Source organism: Opisthocomus hoazin, chromosome Z (genome assembly GCF_030867145.1).
Source record: "Opisthocomus hoazin isolate bOpiHoa1 chromosome Z, bOpiHoa1.hap1, whole genome shotgun sequence".
Classification (NCBI taxonomy): Eukaryota; Metazoa; Chordata; class Aves; order Opisthocomiformes; family Opisthocomidae; genus Opisthocomus; species Opisthocomus hoazin.
Window position 1 is genome coordinate 90912917 of NC_134454.1, and position 13731 is coordinate 90926647.

Here is a 13731-nt window from a genome sequence, read left to right on the forward strand (position 1 = left end):
CGATGTGGTTTAGATTTATAGCAGTGCCGAGGGTGTTTGCTGCCTTAGTCAGCTGTGAGAGCTCTCCCGCTGGGGCCGCTCCTCTCTGATGGAAAAGGAGCAGCTGTGAAGGTGCTGTTTCAGGCTCTTGCTGGCATTAAAAAAAAAAAAAAAAAAGGAAAGGAAAAAAAAAAAAAAGAAAAAACAAAACCCCTGCTAGCTCGCATTGGAGAGGGGGAACCGGGCCACGTGACTCCCACCATCCTACCCTATGTCACAGTGTGTAGGAGCACTGATTGCTCTTACCCAATCATGCCTGGAATGCTGCTTGCCACTTGGGCTATTTCTGCTATCTGTCGCTATCAGGGCTGCAGTGCTAACGGTTTGGCAGATGGGACACTTTTTCTCGGAGTTTATGTCTTTGGTTTTTAACTTCTGGCAGTGCCTGAATTGTTGCTGTTCTCCCTCTCCTTTTCTTCTCTCTGTAAAACCATGGCCCATCGGCTGCGGTTTCATTTTGGCTCTGGGCGAAGCAACACAGCCCCTGAATCGGAGATCATCGACCGGGAGAGAGAAGATGATTTTTTCATGGCATTCCACACTTTGCCAAGAAGAAACAGTCCTCACACTTTCTCCCGACACAGAGCAGATTGTGGCGGTGGTGGCAATTTGCAAGAAGTGGGCTCCTTAAAAAGGAGTACATCCATGTTTATTCCCCAGCTGCTGAACAGTATTGATGTACGTCCAACGAGAAGCTCGTCAATGCAGATCTCTCTTCAGCGCAAAGCGGCGAACGGCTGCGCGGACGAGTGCACAACCCTGGAATCTCCTGAGGAGACGCTTCCTTGTAAATTCTCTGGCTTCAGGGAGCATTATGCACCCCCTGTTGAAAACCGTTCTTCTTCTCCGAGCGGTCCAGAGGTGACTCCTGAAAATTCTCCTCCCAGGCTGACAGAAGAGTTAGGGCAACAGATTAATGGGACCGTTTGCTGTAATCGTAGAATATTTTGTACTGTTCCTTCTAATAGCCAGAGTGAGGATGCTTCATCAGCTACCCAAGAAGATGAGGTGAATGAAGCAGCTTCAGGTTTAAACATAAGTGGTGTGAGGATTCAGCATCGGGCTTCAAGTGCGGACGCGCCTCAGGTTACTCTACTGCCCTTCGGTACCGAGGCTCAGAATAATGCTTCCACCCCTGAACCTCGGCGCTGGTCTTTGCAACATGTGCCAGATACGTCGGCAAACTCAGGGAAAAAGTTCTTTGTTCTCCAGTTACAGCAACCGCAGACAAGTGGTGCCAGTGCAGGAGGTGAATATAACTTTGGTTTTACTGGAACAAAAGGGGACAGATTGGTCAGGTATCCTCGGATTCGGCTAGAAAGGAGTACTTCCTACCCTGTCCAGCCTCCGACACAAGAAATAAGCCCCACAGATGATGGATTGAATTCAGAACTGCATGGAAATGGCAGGAATGGGTCAGATACATCTAGAAGCAATTCAGCAGAGCGGATGCCCCAAGGGCAGGGATGCTTGTTTAAAATCAGACCAGATCAAAACACAAGGCAGCAGCACTTCAGAATTCTTGTCACCCGTGGTCCAGAAGAACAAAATCAGGTTGTTGGTAAAGAGGGTCGTGGTACCCCTGGTCCTACAGCAGCCAGTGCCGCAGTAAGTATGATGCATATGCTGTGCTAGTGAAACACAGAATTGCCATACAAAGGCTTCTAGCCTTGAGGCAACTGAAGCACTTCCATTGTTAACGCTAGAACATTCTGCGTTTCTCTGGAGCAAGCCACGAATCGTCTCTATTTCTAATCTAATGTAACTTTGCTCTCAGTTATGATTACATCCAGTGTAACATTTTGAGATCCTAATGTCATATGTTTCTTAATTGAGCATTACATCAGCTGGAAAGATTTTATTTTTTTTAAATCAGAACATTCAAATAGCAAATTAAGTGTTTGTGTTAATTTGGCTGACAGACTTTGCTGCATGAAAAATTCTTTATGCACTCTGTTTTTGAAAACAAATAGTTTGACACTTAAGTATAATGTACACACATGTGTGCCTCTACAGGATTTTAATATGTGTGTTGTAATGCAACAGTAGCTAAGACTATAGAAATCTTATGATAATTCCAGTCAAGATACTCGTTTAGCAGATAAAGTACCAAGAAGTTAGAAAAAAATCCCCTTTCTTATAGAATTTTTTATTTTTTTGGCCTTCTGGAAATTAAAACCGTGTTCTTTTTTTGTGTGTGCCATAAGTCTTGATCAAACAACTGTAGGAGTAGGTTGGCTCGACTAAGTAAACTGTCCTGTTGTTTGTATTTGCCTTGATTTTGCTTTAAGATGACAAAATGAGTCTTCTGGCTTTTCTTTGTGATAATGGGAGAGGATTGATGTTTTATGTTTTTAAGCCACTTTTTAAAAGACCGAAGTAGGAATGAAACTTAAGGGTTTAGATTAGTCATTTGCTTAAATTGCTTTGCCGTGCAATTTAACACTGCCCACTTGAGTTCCTAAGCTCAGTGATGCTGTATATAGAATAGTAAGCGCTCTGTCTCCAGCTGTGAAAACAGATTCACTGGAAGAGGTTGTGGTCTTCCTTGCTTGTGTGCTCTCGTTCTCCTGCGCTTTCGTTCGGTGAAATGTAGTACAGAAAGACAGCTGCTCACTGCAGCAAGGCCATATGATGACTCTGCAGCTTTCCTATGGAAAAGCTAAGTCTCCAAGTTATTCCAGTATAACCTTCTTTTTAGCTTTTCAGTAGGCGTTGTGAATAGAAAGAAAATCACAAAGTATCCCTAAGCTTTTCTTTTAAAAAATAAAAAATCCCTTGCCAGTACAGGTTTCACTTCAGTCTTTATAAGCTAGCAATTTTGTGAAGTAGTGTGTAATGTCTTTCCTGCCAGCCTGAGAACATTTCAGCAGGGAAATTTGGAATGCAGAAACTTCACTGGTTTTCTTCATTTGACTTTCATGTATGCCGTACACTATTTTAAGTGTTGTCATACTAAAATAAATCTAAATCTCATATTAAAAATGAAATGGGGGGAAAAAAGAGGTGTGCCTGCTTTTCCCTTTCCTGTTTGTTATCCCTGGCTCCGCTGCTGTAATGGCTGTTCATGGAGAACCACCCTAACCAATGATACAAGTAGCTATAGCACAGCAAGCCTGGCACTGAGGCAGCAGAGGTTTGCAGAGCTGGGCCCCAGTGTCTCTGCAGTAGCTCTCGCTTTCCTAAAGGATCTACCCCCCAAAGTCACTTCTTTGATCTGCGCTGTAGTAATGATTCACATACCAAAAGCATAGTTCAGTGTTTCCAGAGGAGAATTATGAAATTTGTTCCTACGTGCTCTTCGTTTTAGTTACCATGTGAAATCAATTTAGTCAGCCATGAAGCATGGCAGCCACAGAGGCGCTCAGTCCAACTGGTACTTGCATTCTTTAGTGCAGAAAGTTTCAAAATAAATAATTAATTGAAACATAGAACTTTTTTGTGGTGTTTTCTCATAGTTGTAGTAAGCCCAGAAATATTGTGGACAGAGGGGACTGGCTAGGCAAGATGCCACAGGAAGCGTGGGGAATGAAAGCATTTTGGTGAAAGTTTTGCTTTATTTTGTCTACACATAAAACATTCTTTAGTAAGGTGTCATTTTTAATCTGTCTCACAGGAGTTTGCTTGGAGGACCTACGATGCTAAGTTAAGGGTGTGCCTGAAATATTTGTTCTGTTAAGCTGAGGGGAAAAGTTGCCATGTTTTATAGTTGTTGGTGTGAAAAAAATAATTCTAGACTCTTCCAGTTAAACAAGTTTGTGTGTATTTGATTGATCTAGGGCATGGGCCTGGGGCTGTACGCAGCAGCTGCTACAGCCTTATTTATCTTGAGTGAAAACATTCAAGCGGGCGTCTGCAGTCCTACTGCGACCAAGTGTTTATGACCTTTCAAATATCTTCTGTTTTAGACAGGAGCAGTTTTGGGCAAGCAGGATGTATTTCATTACAAGTCATTATAAAATATTAAGTAAAGTATGAGCTTATGTCCAATTGTGAAAAATCTTATTTGGAAGCCTTGTTACAAATTCTTTTGACTGCTATGTTATTTTATATGTAATGCAATAGCCTGCTGCTAAGTGTGTGTATATACTGTGGCATATAACAAATACTCACATTGTTTATAATTTGGGTTCTGTGAGTGCATAGCTATATTTGTGGGAAACACTTCAAAAATCTCATGTATTGGACAACTGTTTTAGAGACCTGACAAAGGCATCTTTGTTGTGGTAAAAATACAAAGCGCCCTAACAAAATGTTGTTGTAGTAGTAGTATTGAATTATATTCAGTTAACAGAAATGGCAACTCTGAACTCTGCAAGCCTGCGTTTCTCACAACTCAGCTTTTATTTTCTTTTCTTAGAAATAATTTTAGAATAAATATTGTTGTTAAAGTACAGAGAATCTTATGCTCCTGAGGTCACAGAATCACAGAATGGTCAGGGTTGGAAGGGACCTCTGTGGGTCACCCAGTCCAACCCCCTGCCCAAGCAGGGTCACCCAGAGCAGGCTGCACAGCACCGCGTCCAGGCGGGGCTGGAATATCTCCAGAGAAGGAGACTCCACAGCCTCCCTGGGCAGCCTGGGCCAGGGCTCTGTCACCCTCAGAGGGAAGAAGTTCTTCCTCATGTCTCCAGATATCAGCTGGGATTGGGGCATGTAAAACAAAAAGAGCCAGCTATGATAAACACAGTTCAGCAGTCACGAAGGGCCAAAATTCTGCGTTGCGCAGTGCCCGGAAGATTGGAGCGTGGGCACCTGAGACGGGCGCCTCGTTCAGGCGGTGCTGTGTGGCAAACCAGCGACTGATTGCCAGAACTCTAGGTGAGACACTGTCTTTGGCAAAATTTCCTTTATGTGAAAGTGGAAGCAGGGTTGGGTGAACACGTGCAATGCACGTGATGGCTTTCACATGGACTCTGAGGCAGGTGGTTAAAAAATTGATCGGAAGAATATGGAATCCAATGGAATGAAGGAACTAGAAGTGCTGCTCCTCTGCTGCTGCCTCCCCCAAAGGCTGTACTCTCCGCTTCCCAGCCTTACTCTGCCCTTTGTTGTGGGTCACTCCAAACTTCATGCTTCTGTTGATACCCTTCATTTTGCTGGGGAGCGGGGTACCAGTTCCATTGTTTCAATGGCAATGCTTTTGTGGGAGACCTCTGGCTATCATTGGGGCCGTGGACTTCAGATGTATCTGTGGTGAGCTTTGGGTTTGATCAGGAATGATTTTTATTGCTTAAAGCAGAGCCAACTATTGTTAATAAAAGCTGTGTACGGGAAAGGCAGAGTTGTTTGCTAGAATCCTTCTACAAAATTAGTAATTAGCGACTGATCATTACATGACTGCAATGCAGATGAGGAACTCTTATAGGAATCATATAGTAATGTATTTTAATGCATTACTATGTTACGACGTATAGCACAATGGATTTTGACAGTTTGTTTTTTTCTGGAGGGGATGAATGGTCCTCTTGGTTCTTTTGTTCCACTCGCCATTTTTCTTAGTTTCAGTGATACATCTTCTGAGTAAAAAGATTGCTAGTAACCCTTCTTACCTTAGTGACTTCCTGTGATTTGGAATAGATTTCTACGAGGGCAAAACTTTGCAAAGAATAGATAGCAGTGCACTCAGAAAAATGCTGCTTCTGGGCAAGTTTAAAACCTTGAGCCCTCCTCTTTTACAGCCCACTAGGAGAGCTATGAGTCGAATCTGTTTAATCATACTGGGGATTATTTATTTGTGGTTTTGACCTAAGAGAAAGCAGGCCAATGAGATTGTTGATGAATTCAGAGGAACTACTGGTGAAAATTTTCTAGCATTCAACAGTGTTACTAAAGTAGTATCTAATATTAAATTGTGTATATAAAAGATGCACATTTCTGCTCTAGGATTAGAAACATATTTCTAAAGAATTCAACACTTCTATAGAACTTCCTGACACAGTGAAACTCTACTACAGTATTTCTATCTTAGTTGGACTGTGAATTAATATCAGATATATAGGAACTTATGTTCAGAAATACATACAAATTCTCTGTGCAGGACAGTATATATAACTGACCCATCAGAGGTATGTATTGGCAGGAATTTGTCAGAAAAGGGACGTGATCCTGACATACTATATCATATATTCTCAAATAAACGGCAAAATGTGCCAATTAACTTGCCTTGTAGATTGTTGTTTGCTATTATCCTATTTTTGGTCAAAAAAAAAAAAAAAGGCTCTTGACACACCATGCTCCAAGATATTCGTAATCTATGATACATTTAAATAAAAAATAAAGACTAGTCAAGGGATGACCAGTGTGGGGCTTTTTAGTCTGAATATTTATTCTGTAGACAACGTCACAAATTGTACAGTTTTCAGTAGCAAGTGTCTGCTTTAGTGTTGCTATGCCGTCGTCTTTATATTTCTATATATCATTGTCTCATGAGTTACCACTCTCAGCGCTGTGGATCACTGTTCTCTTAACTGGAGACAGCTTTCTGTGCACAGTGATATTCAAGGATGAGGCATCTGAATTGCCGTTAGCTAGCTAAGCCTTCGCTGCAAGAAGCAAAAGAAAGTGAAATAAATTTCATTGTTTACAGTCCTTTGAAGACACTGAATTTGTAGAGGAGCCTTCCGTTGGCCATATCTTTAGGCCATATTTCTACTTTAATATGTACTTACTTATCCGTTTGTTTCAGATTTCTAGTCTGTCTTGGATTCAGTGGGTTGGGAAAAAAGAATTTCTTAACTAGCAATTCCATCCTGTGGCCTGACCTAGCTCTTAATGAAGAAGTAGCAATTGTCTGTACTTGCCCTGTGCTGAGCCTTAATTTATAAGGCATGTACTATACGACAATTAAAAAGGGCAGTGGAGGAATGACATTGTTCTGTACTCTTATCAGTGTGACTTGCAAAATAAGAGACATATTTTGGTTCGTATGAAATTCAATTCTGGATTGAATTTTTTGATTTTTTTATATTAGTACATAAACTGATACATGTGATTTTTGTATAAAAAAGTCCTTCAATGTTTCTGTGTAAACTATGGCAAAGTCTGAAAGTCTCTTTCTTGAGATGGTATTGAGACACCAAATGGTTTATGTATTGCTGATCAGCACAAAAAAAACTGGTAAAAATATTTTAAAGATGAAATAAATTGACGAATGTGTCAACCAACCGTTGAAAGAATTTGTCTGTTTCAGGTTACTTAATGCAGTCCACAGAGACAAATCTTAATTTTCTCTTCTGGCATTGCTGCTCTTGCCCACTCCTGTGGTCATTTACCAGCCGATGCTTGGCACAGCATTCAACACTTAATTTAACATCATTCATCATTTTTAACTAGCCCCCATGCTGATACTCTTTTGGGACTCGAGTTAGTATGGGACGTTGTGGTGCTTTTGAATTGGAAAAGAGGTTTAATTGCTTCTCTTATAATTTCTGAACCAAATCTAAATGTCCGAGAACTGCAAAGAATAAACAGACAAACATGGGACAGACCCTGTTCCTAAGGAATGTGTGTAGCACTGTTTACCTGCCTATCCTATTTCATGTGGATGATGAAGTATATTAGAACCAGCAGTCACTCCATGAAGATCTAACGTGCAGAGTGCAAACATACTTGGCATTAGAGACTGCCATCCGTGCAGGTGTAACAGCAATTAGCTGTGCAGAAAGTTAAAATTGGCTGCATTCACACTTCTGATGTTCGACGTGTGGTGCTTGTGCCTGAGCCATGCTGAGCTCTTTCTGCATCTTCCCTTTCAGAAGCCGTTACTGAGTGGGGTACAGCAGTCTAGATCGTACAAAATAAAGAGAAGTCAAATTCTTATCACTTGTTTGCTAGCTTTTACCAGGAGCATATTCTTGAAAATTTACAGGTCGTCTAAAACAGGCAAAAGCTATGTCAGAAGCCAGTATTTCCTCCCAAGTCTCTTTAAGGACAGCTGAAGCAGTGCAGCTCGCCTGCACGCCGGCCTTGGGAGGTAAACCGGTGTGGAAACGGTTCTGTGCCGTTAAAAGGCTGCTTTCTCCTCCAGCAATACACAGGCCTAATGCTACGCAACGGGTTTCTCTTTTATTCTGCACGTGTCTCAGTTTGGAGACCTACTTCAGGGATTGCTGCCTGGGCTCTAAGAGGCATTTCGAGAACATAATTCGTGTTGCCCTTAGCTAGCTGTTTGAAATAGCTCAAACGAAGAGCGCTGTGAACTTCGTCTCTCCACTTGCTATACAAGGAGCACGGTGACTACCTGGAAAGCCTCTGTTCTGTTGACGTCTGCAGGTACAGGTGGTGAATTCCATCCCTCAAGTCTTGTTAGGTTTTCTGTCAAGGACGAAATCAGTTCTCCTGCCCTACTCTCTCCTCAACATACCTACCTCGAGGTTGCAGTGAAAGGTATCTCCCTGACCAGAACAGACTGCACCTAGAGATTACTGTTGTTCTCATCCTTTGCTGTTCAGGGGTCTGCCTCAGGTTACAGCCCAATTCGGGCCTTGCCTTCATGCATAAATTCCCCCCCTCCAGAAATCACCTGGCCCCCTTCTTAATTAGCCTCTCCATCAGCTTGCACATCTTTTCTTGAAAGATCTTCCAGTCCTGGAAGGGGCAGGCTGTCGCATTCAAGCACATGCAGAGCAGCAGCTGGGTTTACAAGGAGGAAAGTACCAAGGGGCAGACTGATTTGGGTGTTTTTTGTTTTCTTTTCTTACTTTTTTTCTTTATGTGAGTGGAGGACAAATAGTGCATTGCAAGTGAACTAGCTTGCAGAATTAAGAAATCCATACGTAATTTTTAGTGAAGTTTTCAGAGAGTCAAGAATTGGCGATCCTGTCTTCACCCTATCCCTACACATTCTCACAGTTCCCTGAGAAATGACTCTGGATTTTATTAGACTTCGTTGTTAGGCTTTTTTCTCGCCAGAAGCTGTCTCTTGTGGTATTTCTGTGTAAAGAAACCGGAGTAAAACTTCGAGCAGAAGAGCTGGAAATAACACCACTTTTTTTTAGGAGCAGTAATAAACTATTTGCTCCTGCATGGAAAAATTGTGTGCTGAGTTTCAGTACGCAGTGATCTCTTTAAAGCTGAGTTTATAAGACTCTCAATTTATAATGGAAACGCTGACACAGTCTTAACACTGCAGGTGCCAGCCAGAGCGGCTCTGGTGTAGATCTAACCACAGAAAATTACAGATAAAAAACCAGATATAGCATCTTGATTGCTTTTTATACTATTTAGCTATTTTCCTATTTAAGAAAAGCTGTCAAGTGAAGAATTTAGGAAAATGTGTATTTTATGACTGTCCTAGTTCAAAAAGCTATTCTAACTCCAAATCTGTCCTGTTTACTTAGTTTCCAGATTAAACCTTGTTATACGTTACAGCATACATTCATCTGAAATCTGGTGCTCTTGTCTGTTTTTTCATCCGACAGGATGGCATTGGTACCTTCCAAAAGTCAGCGATTATTTACAGAAAAATACACCCATAAAATCACCAGTATGACTGTGCAGGTTTCTATCTCCAAAAAGAATGAATAAATAAAAAGGAAAAAACTGGCCTTCATTCTATTTAAATCCTCTGATATTATACATCTATCAAAATGCTGGGCTGTGTCTTATATGTGAGAAAAGCTAATTCTAGAGTTAAAATGCTGGGCATTATCATTACCAAAATACCATTCCGGTTTCCAGGTCTGTCGTGCTGACTTCTGAAGCCTCGGGGGGAGGGGGGTACAGTGTGCTGGAAGTGAAAGTCAAAAGAAAAATGTGCTGCTGATTAGATGAGTTGTGCAAATAAAATACGTATTGCACTGTATATTGTGGTGTAAATGCAGAGTTTTTTCAGTTGCTTTGGGTAGAAACCTTCATCTTCCCTTTTATCCTGACTTGAAAAGAATAACCTCCTGGGCGACTAGCGTTTCTGGGCTATGTTTTATGCATTCGAGAAAAGAATAAGAGAAAGTCAACTTTGTTATAAGGTGGGATTTTTTTTATCTTCAGTGAAAGGGAGATTCAGCTATAAATTTGCATGACCTGACTGGCTGCCTTTTCAGTTACTTATTGAGGTCAATGCTACTACAGAAAGAGGTTTTTTTTAATGGCAAAGAATAATACATAATCACTGTTTATAGTAAATAAGGTAACAGGAGCCTACTTATTCAGTGTTAACTTTAGTATTCAACACGTTGCTGGACATACACACAAGTATAAAACTCTGGAGTATGGTATTTTCAATGCTTTTGTTGTTGAAGGCAAGCTATTTTAATATTAAAAAGAAAGGTATTCATAAAACAGTGAAAATCCTTTCAAACCAGATATTAGAGGCTGATAGTAATCCTCCTGGAGAAGGTTATAGCGTGTTTTACGGCAGGCGTTTAAAACAGTCAATGTAATTTAGAAAAAAACAAAAGTTTTTCTGCTTTTAAAATTATTTCTACTCTACATCCTGTAAATAAAAACCACAGAATATGAAGATGTGAGAAGAGCAATATTGTTTGAGGGATGATGTTAAATCAGAATGATTTAAAATATTCTCATATTGCTAAATAAAATTGAAAGCATTGTTATCAAAGCTAAGAATTATGTCCATGATATTTTGCACATATCATCCTGGCTGGTGAAAAACTCCTCTAATTTAAGTTTTGTGCAATTTAGCAATCGTACATTTATCTTTCAGTACTTCATGTTGTAAAGACTTTAAATTGCAAATATCATAACCATTTAGTTATTTGAAATCTGCTTCAAGCATGGTTTTATAGTCGCAGATCATATTGCCATGAGACATTTATCTGCTTCAAATTCTGTGAAAGTGGAACTAAACTTTATTGTTGAAAAGTGGATCAGAATCTCCTTCAATTTCCACAGAGACTCTTGTGCTCTCGCTCCAAAGGTTTGGAAGTGGAGGCTGCTGTAGTTGCTGTATTACTAACACTTCATTATTTTTAGAAACTCTATCAGAGGGCGCTTGCCAGCACGCTGAATTATTATAAACACAAGTGAGCTGTGCTTGTTGGGAAATGGTTGCGGTGTACTTGGTGATGCAGCTTGCAGTTATGTAGCAGTGCGCTTACTCACATTCAGCTCTTCAGAATTCAGTAATCCATAACAGAGGCTTCTAGCCCTGGACAGATTCGTGACGGTTTTCTCTAATATTTGACATTAAAGTATAGGATTGCAAGAGATACTCTACAAGGCACCCTAGTCAAGCTACAGAGCGGCTCTGAAAGATTTATTTATATAGTTTACAGTAGTTGTGTCATTATCAGCCTTCCCGATTCGCTTCCAGCCCCACGAACTGCGCATTCTGGTGTGGGAGCACTTTGCGCTGCCGTGTGACTCGCTGCCGGCCGTGCCGGGGAGCGAGCCAGAGGAGCGGGCTTTGTTCCCCGCAGGCTGCCATCACACCTGCCCAACAGAAACGAGAAGCCAGGGGTGGGAATGGCCTCCTGTGGAGAACCGGGCAGAACCACTGTGAGCTGAACGGCTTAGTGCAGACAGCAAAGGTGTCTGTGCCCGATCTTCTAGAGGTCCAGCTCGCTTGGGTTTGTCCCGCACACATGGTGGAGGTTCACACAGCAGCACAAGATTTTGGCTGGTTTGTGCGATCTGAAGGTGTGTGGCTGAGTCGACCAGTCTGCAGTTGTTAGGAATTCTGCATTGACTTCAGTATGATTGAAGCCGCACTCATGGACTCCTTTTACTACTCTGCGCTTACGTTTGGCCATAGTCATTCCAAAGCCTTCAGCTTAATAGCTCTAGTAAGGTAAACAGAAGCTGCTCAGACTGGCTTCTCAGAGGTCGTTTTCACTATAGGTATGGTCCATGCTTAAACGTTGCTCTACAGGTAAACAGGTCCCTGCTCGAGTGTGGGAGAAAATCCCAAGCTGCAGTCACAGTGCAGCAGTTCCAGCCAAAGTCCTGTTCGAGGCATAGCAAATAATCCTTTTAAACAGGACGAGGGGAGGCGGACAGTTTGGGACAGGTACAAGCTTTGCAGAAACAATGCACCTTCCAAGCACGGTATTACGCGGTTGCCACTGGGAAGGCTTGCCCGGGCAGCACAGCTACCCCACAGGATTCACTTGCTGAGCTGCAAGCCTGTAGGTCTCCATTTACTATACGTTTCAGTCTGTTCTCTATTGACAGATGAGCGTGCAGAAATTTCTAACAGCTTCAAAAGTGGTAGCAGGTCCTCCAGTCCTCAGAATTACGCCTGTCAGTTCTGCATTTATCAGTCTTTCTGAGTCATTGGGAGAATTTTAAATTCTCACGTATTTTAAAGTAAAAAATTGGCTTGTTCATATATTGGTGACGTACTGCTTATTGTCTGCTTTGTCTCCTGGTCTAGATAAAGTGTTATTCAGCTTGGGGGAAAAAAGAAAAAAAAGAAAAACAAACCACAACCCAAACGCTGAACTGTAAATTGAGCTTTCTCTGACTACACTTCTCTGTGGGAAAGATGCAGTAAATGGATGCTGCCGAGTGAAGGGGATGTGCCGAGGACGGTTGTTCATCTGAAAGGACGATCTGTACTCGGTAAAAGGTTGCTTCTATTTGCATAGCAACCATCGGGGAAGAAAAACTGTTTAGGAAACGTGGAAACCTGTCTGCGTTTTCCTTGTGTTCCTCAGGCTGATACACCTTTGGAAAGGCAGCCTTTGCTGTTCCTGTGACAGGGAGACAGTGATGTCCTTAATATTTGCTTGTTTTATAGATTTACGTTCAGAAACATGTTGAAGGTTTTCTCCTGCTCCCAGGGTGAATGGTATTATGGCATTACGGTTCAGGAAGCACCTCAAAGACAGGCATTTTATTTTAAGACTAATCTTCTGATTCTGAATTTTAGAAAACAAATCTGACGCCAGCTCTGTGATGACGCTCATCTCTTAGCGTGTGTCCATTAAATAGTCCGTCTCTCGTTTCTGACGTTGCTGCCCTTTTTGCTGTGCAGTCAGTTGTGCACAGTCCCAGGTACAGCACTGCAAAAGAACAAGTAAAATGAGGAGATTTAGGAATTATAGTGGAAGTAGAGTTGAAAACGTAATTATCAGTTTGGATATAATGCAGGGTCTAAATACGCTTTTGTGAGTAAATTCTGGGAATAAAAAATTTGTAATGAACTAAATTATATTTCCATTTTCAAATGATTACCATTTCTTTGAAGTGAAGCTGTATGCTAATCAACTTCTGAAAGTTTTTGGTGATACGTGAAGCATGAAATGCAAAAGCAGCAGCTCCAATTCGGTGCTTAAAGCCAAAACCAAAGGGGTTTTCAGAAATCTGTTAGTTTGTGGTGATGTTATTTGAGATCTGTTAAATGTTTTTAATTTACTGTATTAAAATGTTTGATCTTAAGTCAGCAAGTGAAATACAATTTTTTGATGTTTGCAGATGCAGACTTTGTGGGTAGTGACACCCTAGCCAAGCACGGGGAAACCGTACAGGAGCCGTTTAGATGTGGGAGACTGGTCTGAACAGCTTTGGTTTTGCCTGAGGTCACCAGTTTTTAGTATCTTTTTGGCCTTGCAACATCTGCCCTAATGCAAACACTCTAACTGAAAGCAAACCTTACCTGCTTTATATCTAATGAGACAACTGGAAATAAAACTGTGTCTTGCTGTTGCCATCCCCACAGTAGACCTTGTGGTGGTTTTATCTTAGGCAACTAGCTTTGCTTTGTGCTGTTTTTTTGATACTTAGTTT

The 13731-nt window shown here is 41.4% G+C and overlaps 1 protein-coding gene across 9 annotated transcripts in view; it reads left to right on the forward strand.

The window, feature by feature from the left end:
* Nucleotides 1-13731, forward strand: part of LOC142358773 (E3 ubiquitin-protein ligase NEDD4-like) — a 171108-nt gene that overhangs the window by 85880 nt on the left and 71497 nt on the right. For 2 of the 9 annotated variants that reach the window (XM_075447103.1, XM_075447104.1), the window contains exon 1: nucleotides 186-1647. The exons of 5 other annotated variants lie outside the window; for them this stretch is intronic. In XM_075447103.1, coding sequence (XP_075303218.1) covers nucleotides 472-1647 — 1176 coding nt within the window. In that variant the 5' untranslated portion in view covers nucleotides 186-471. Of the gene's footprint in view, nucleotides 1-185; nucleotides 1648-13731 lie in introns of those variants that run through there. 2 more of the 9 variants (XM_075447102.1, XM_075447105.1) reach the window with 2 other exon arrangements.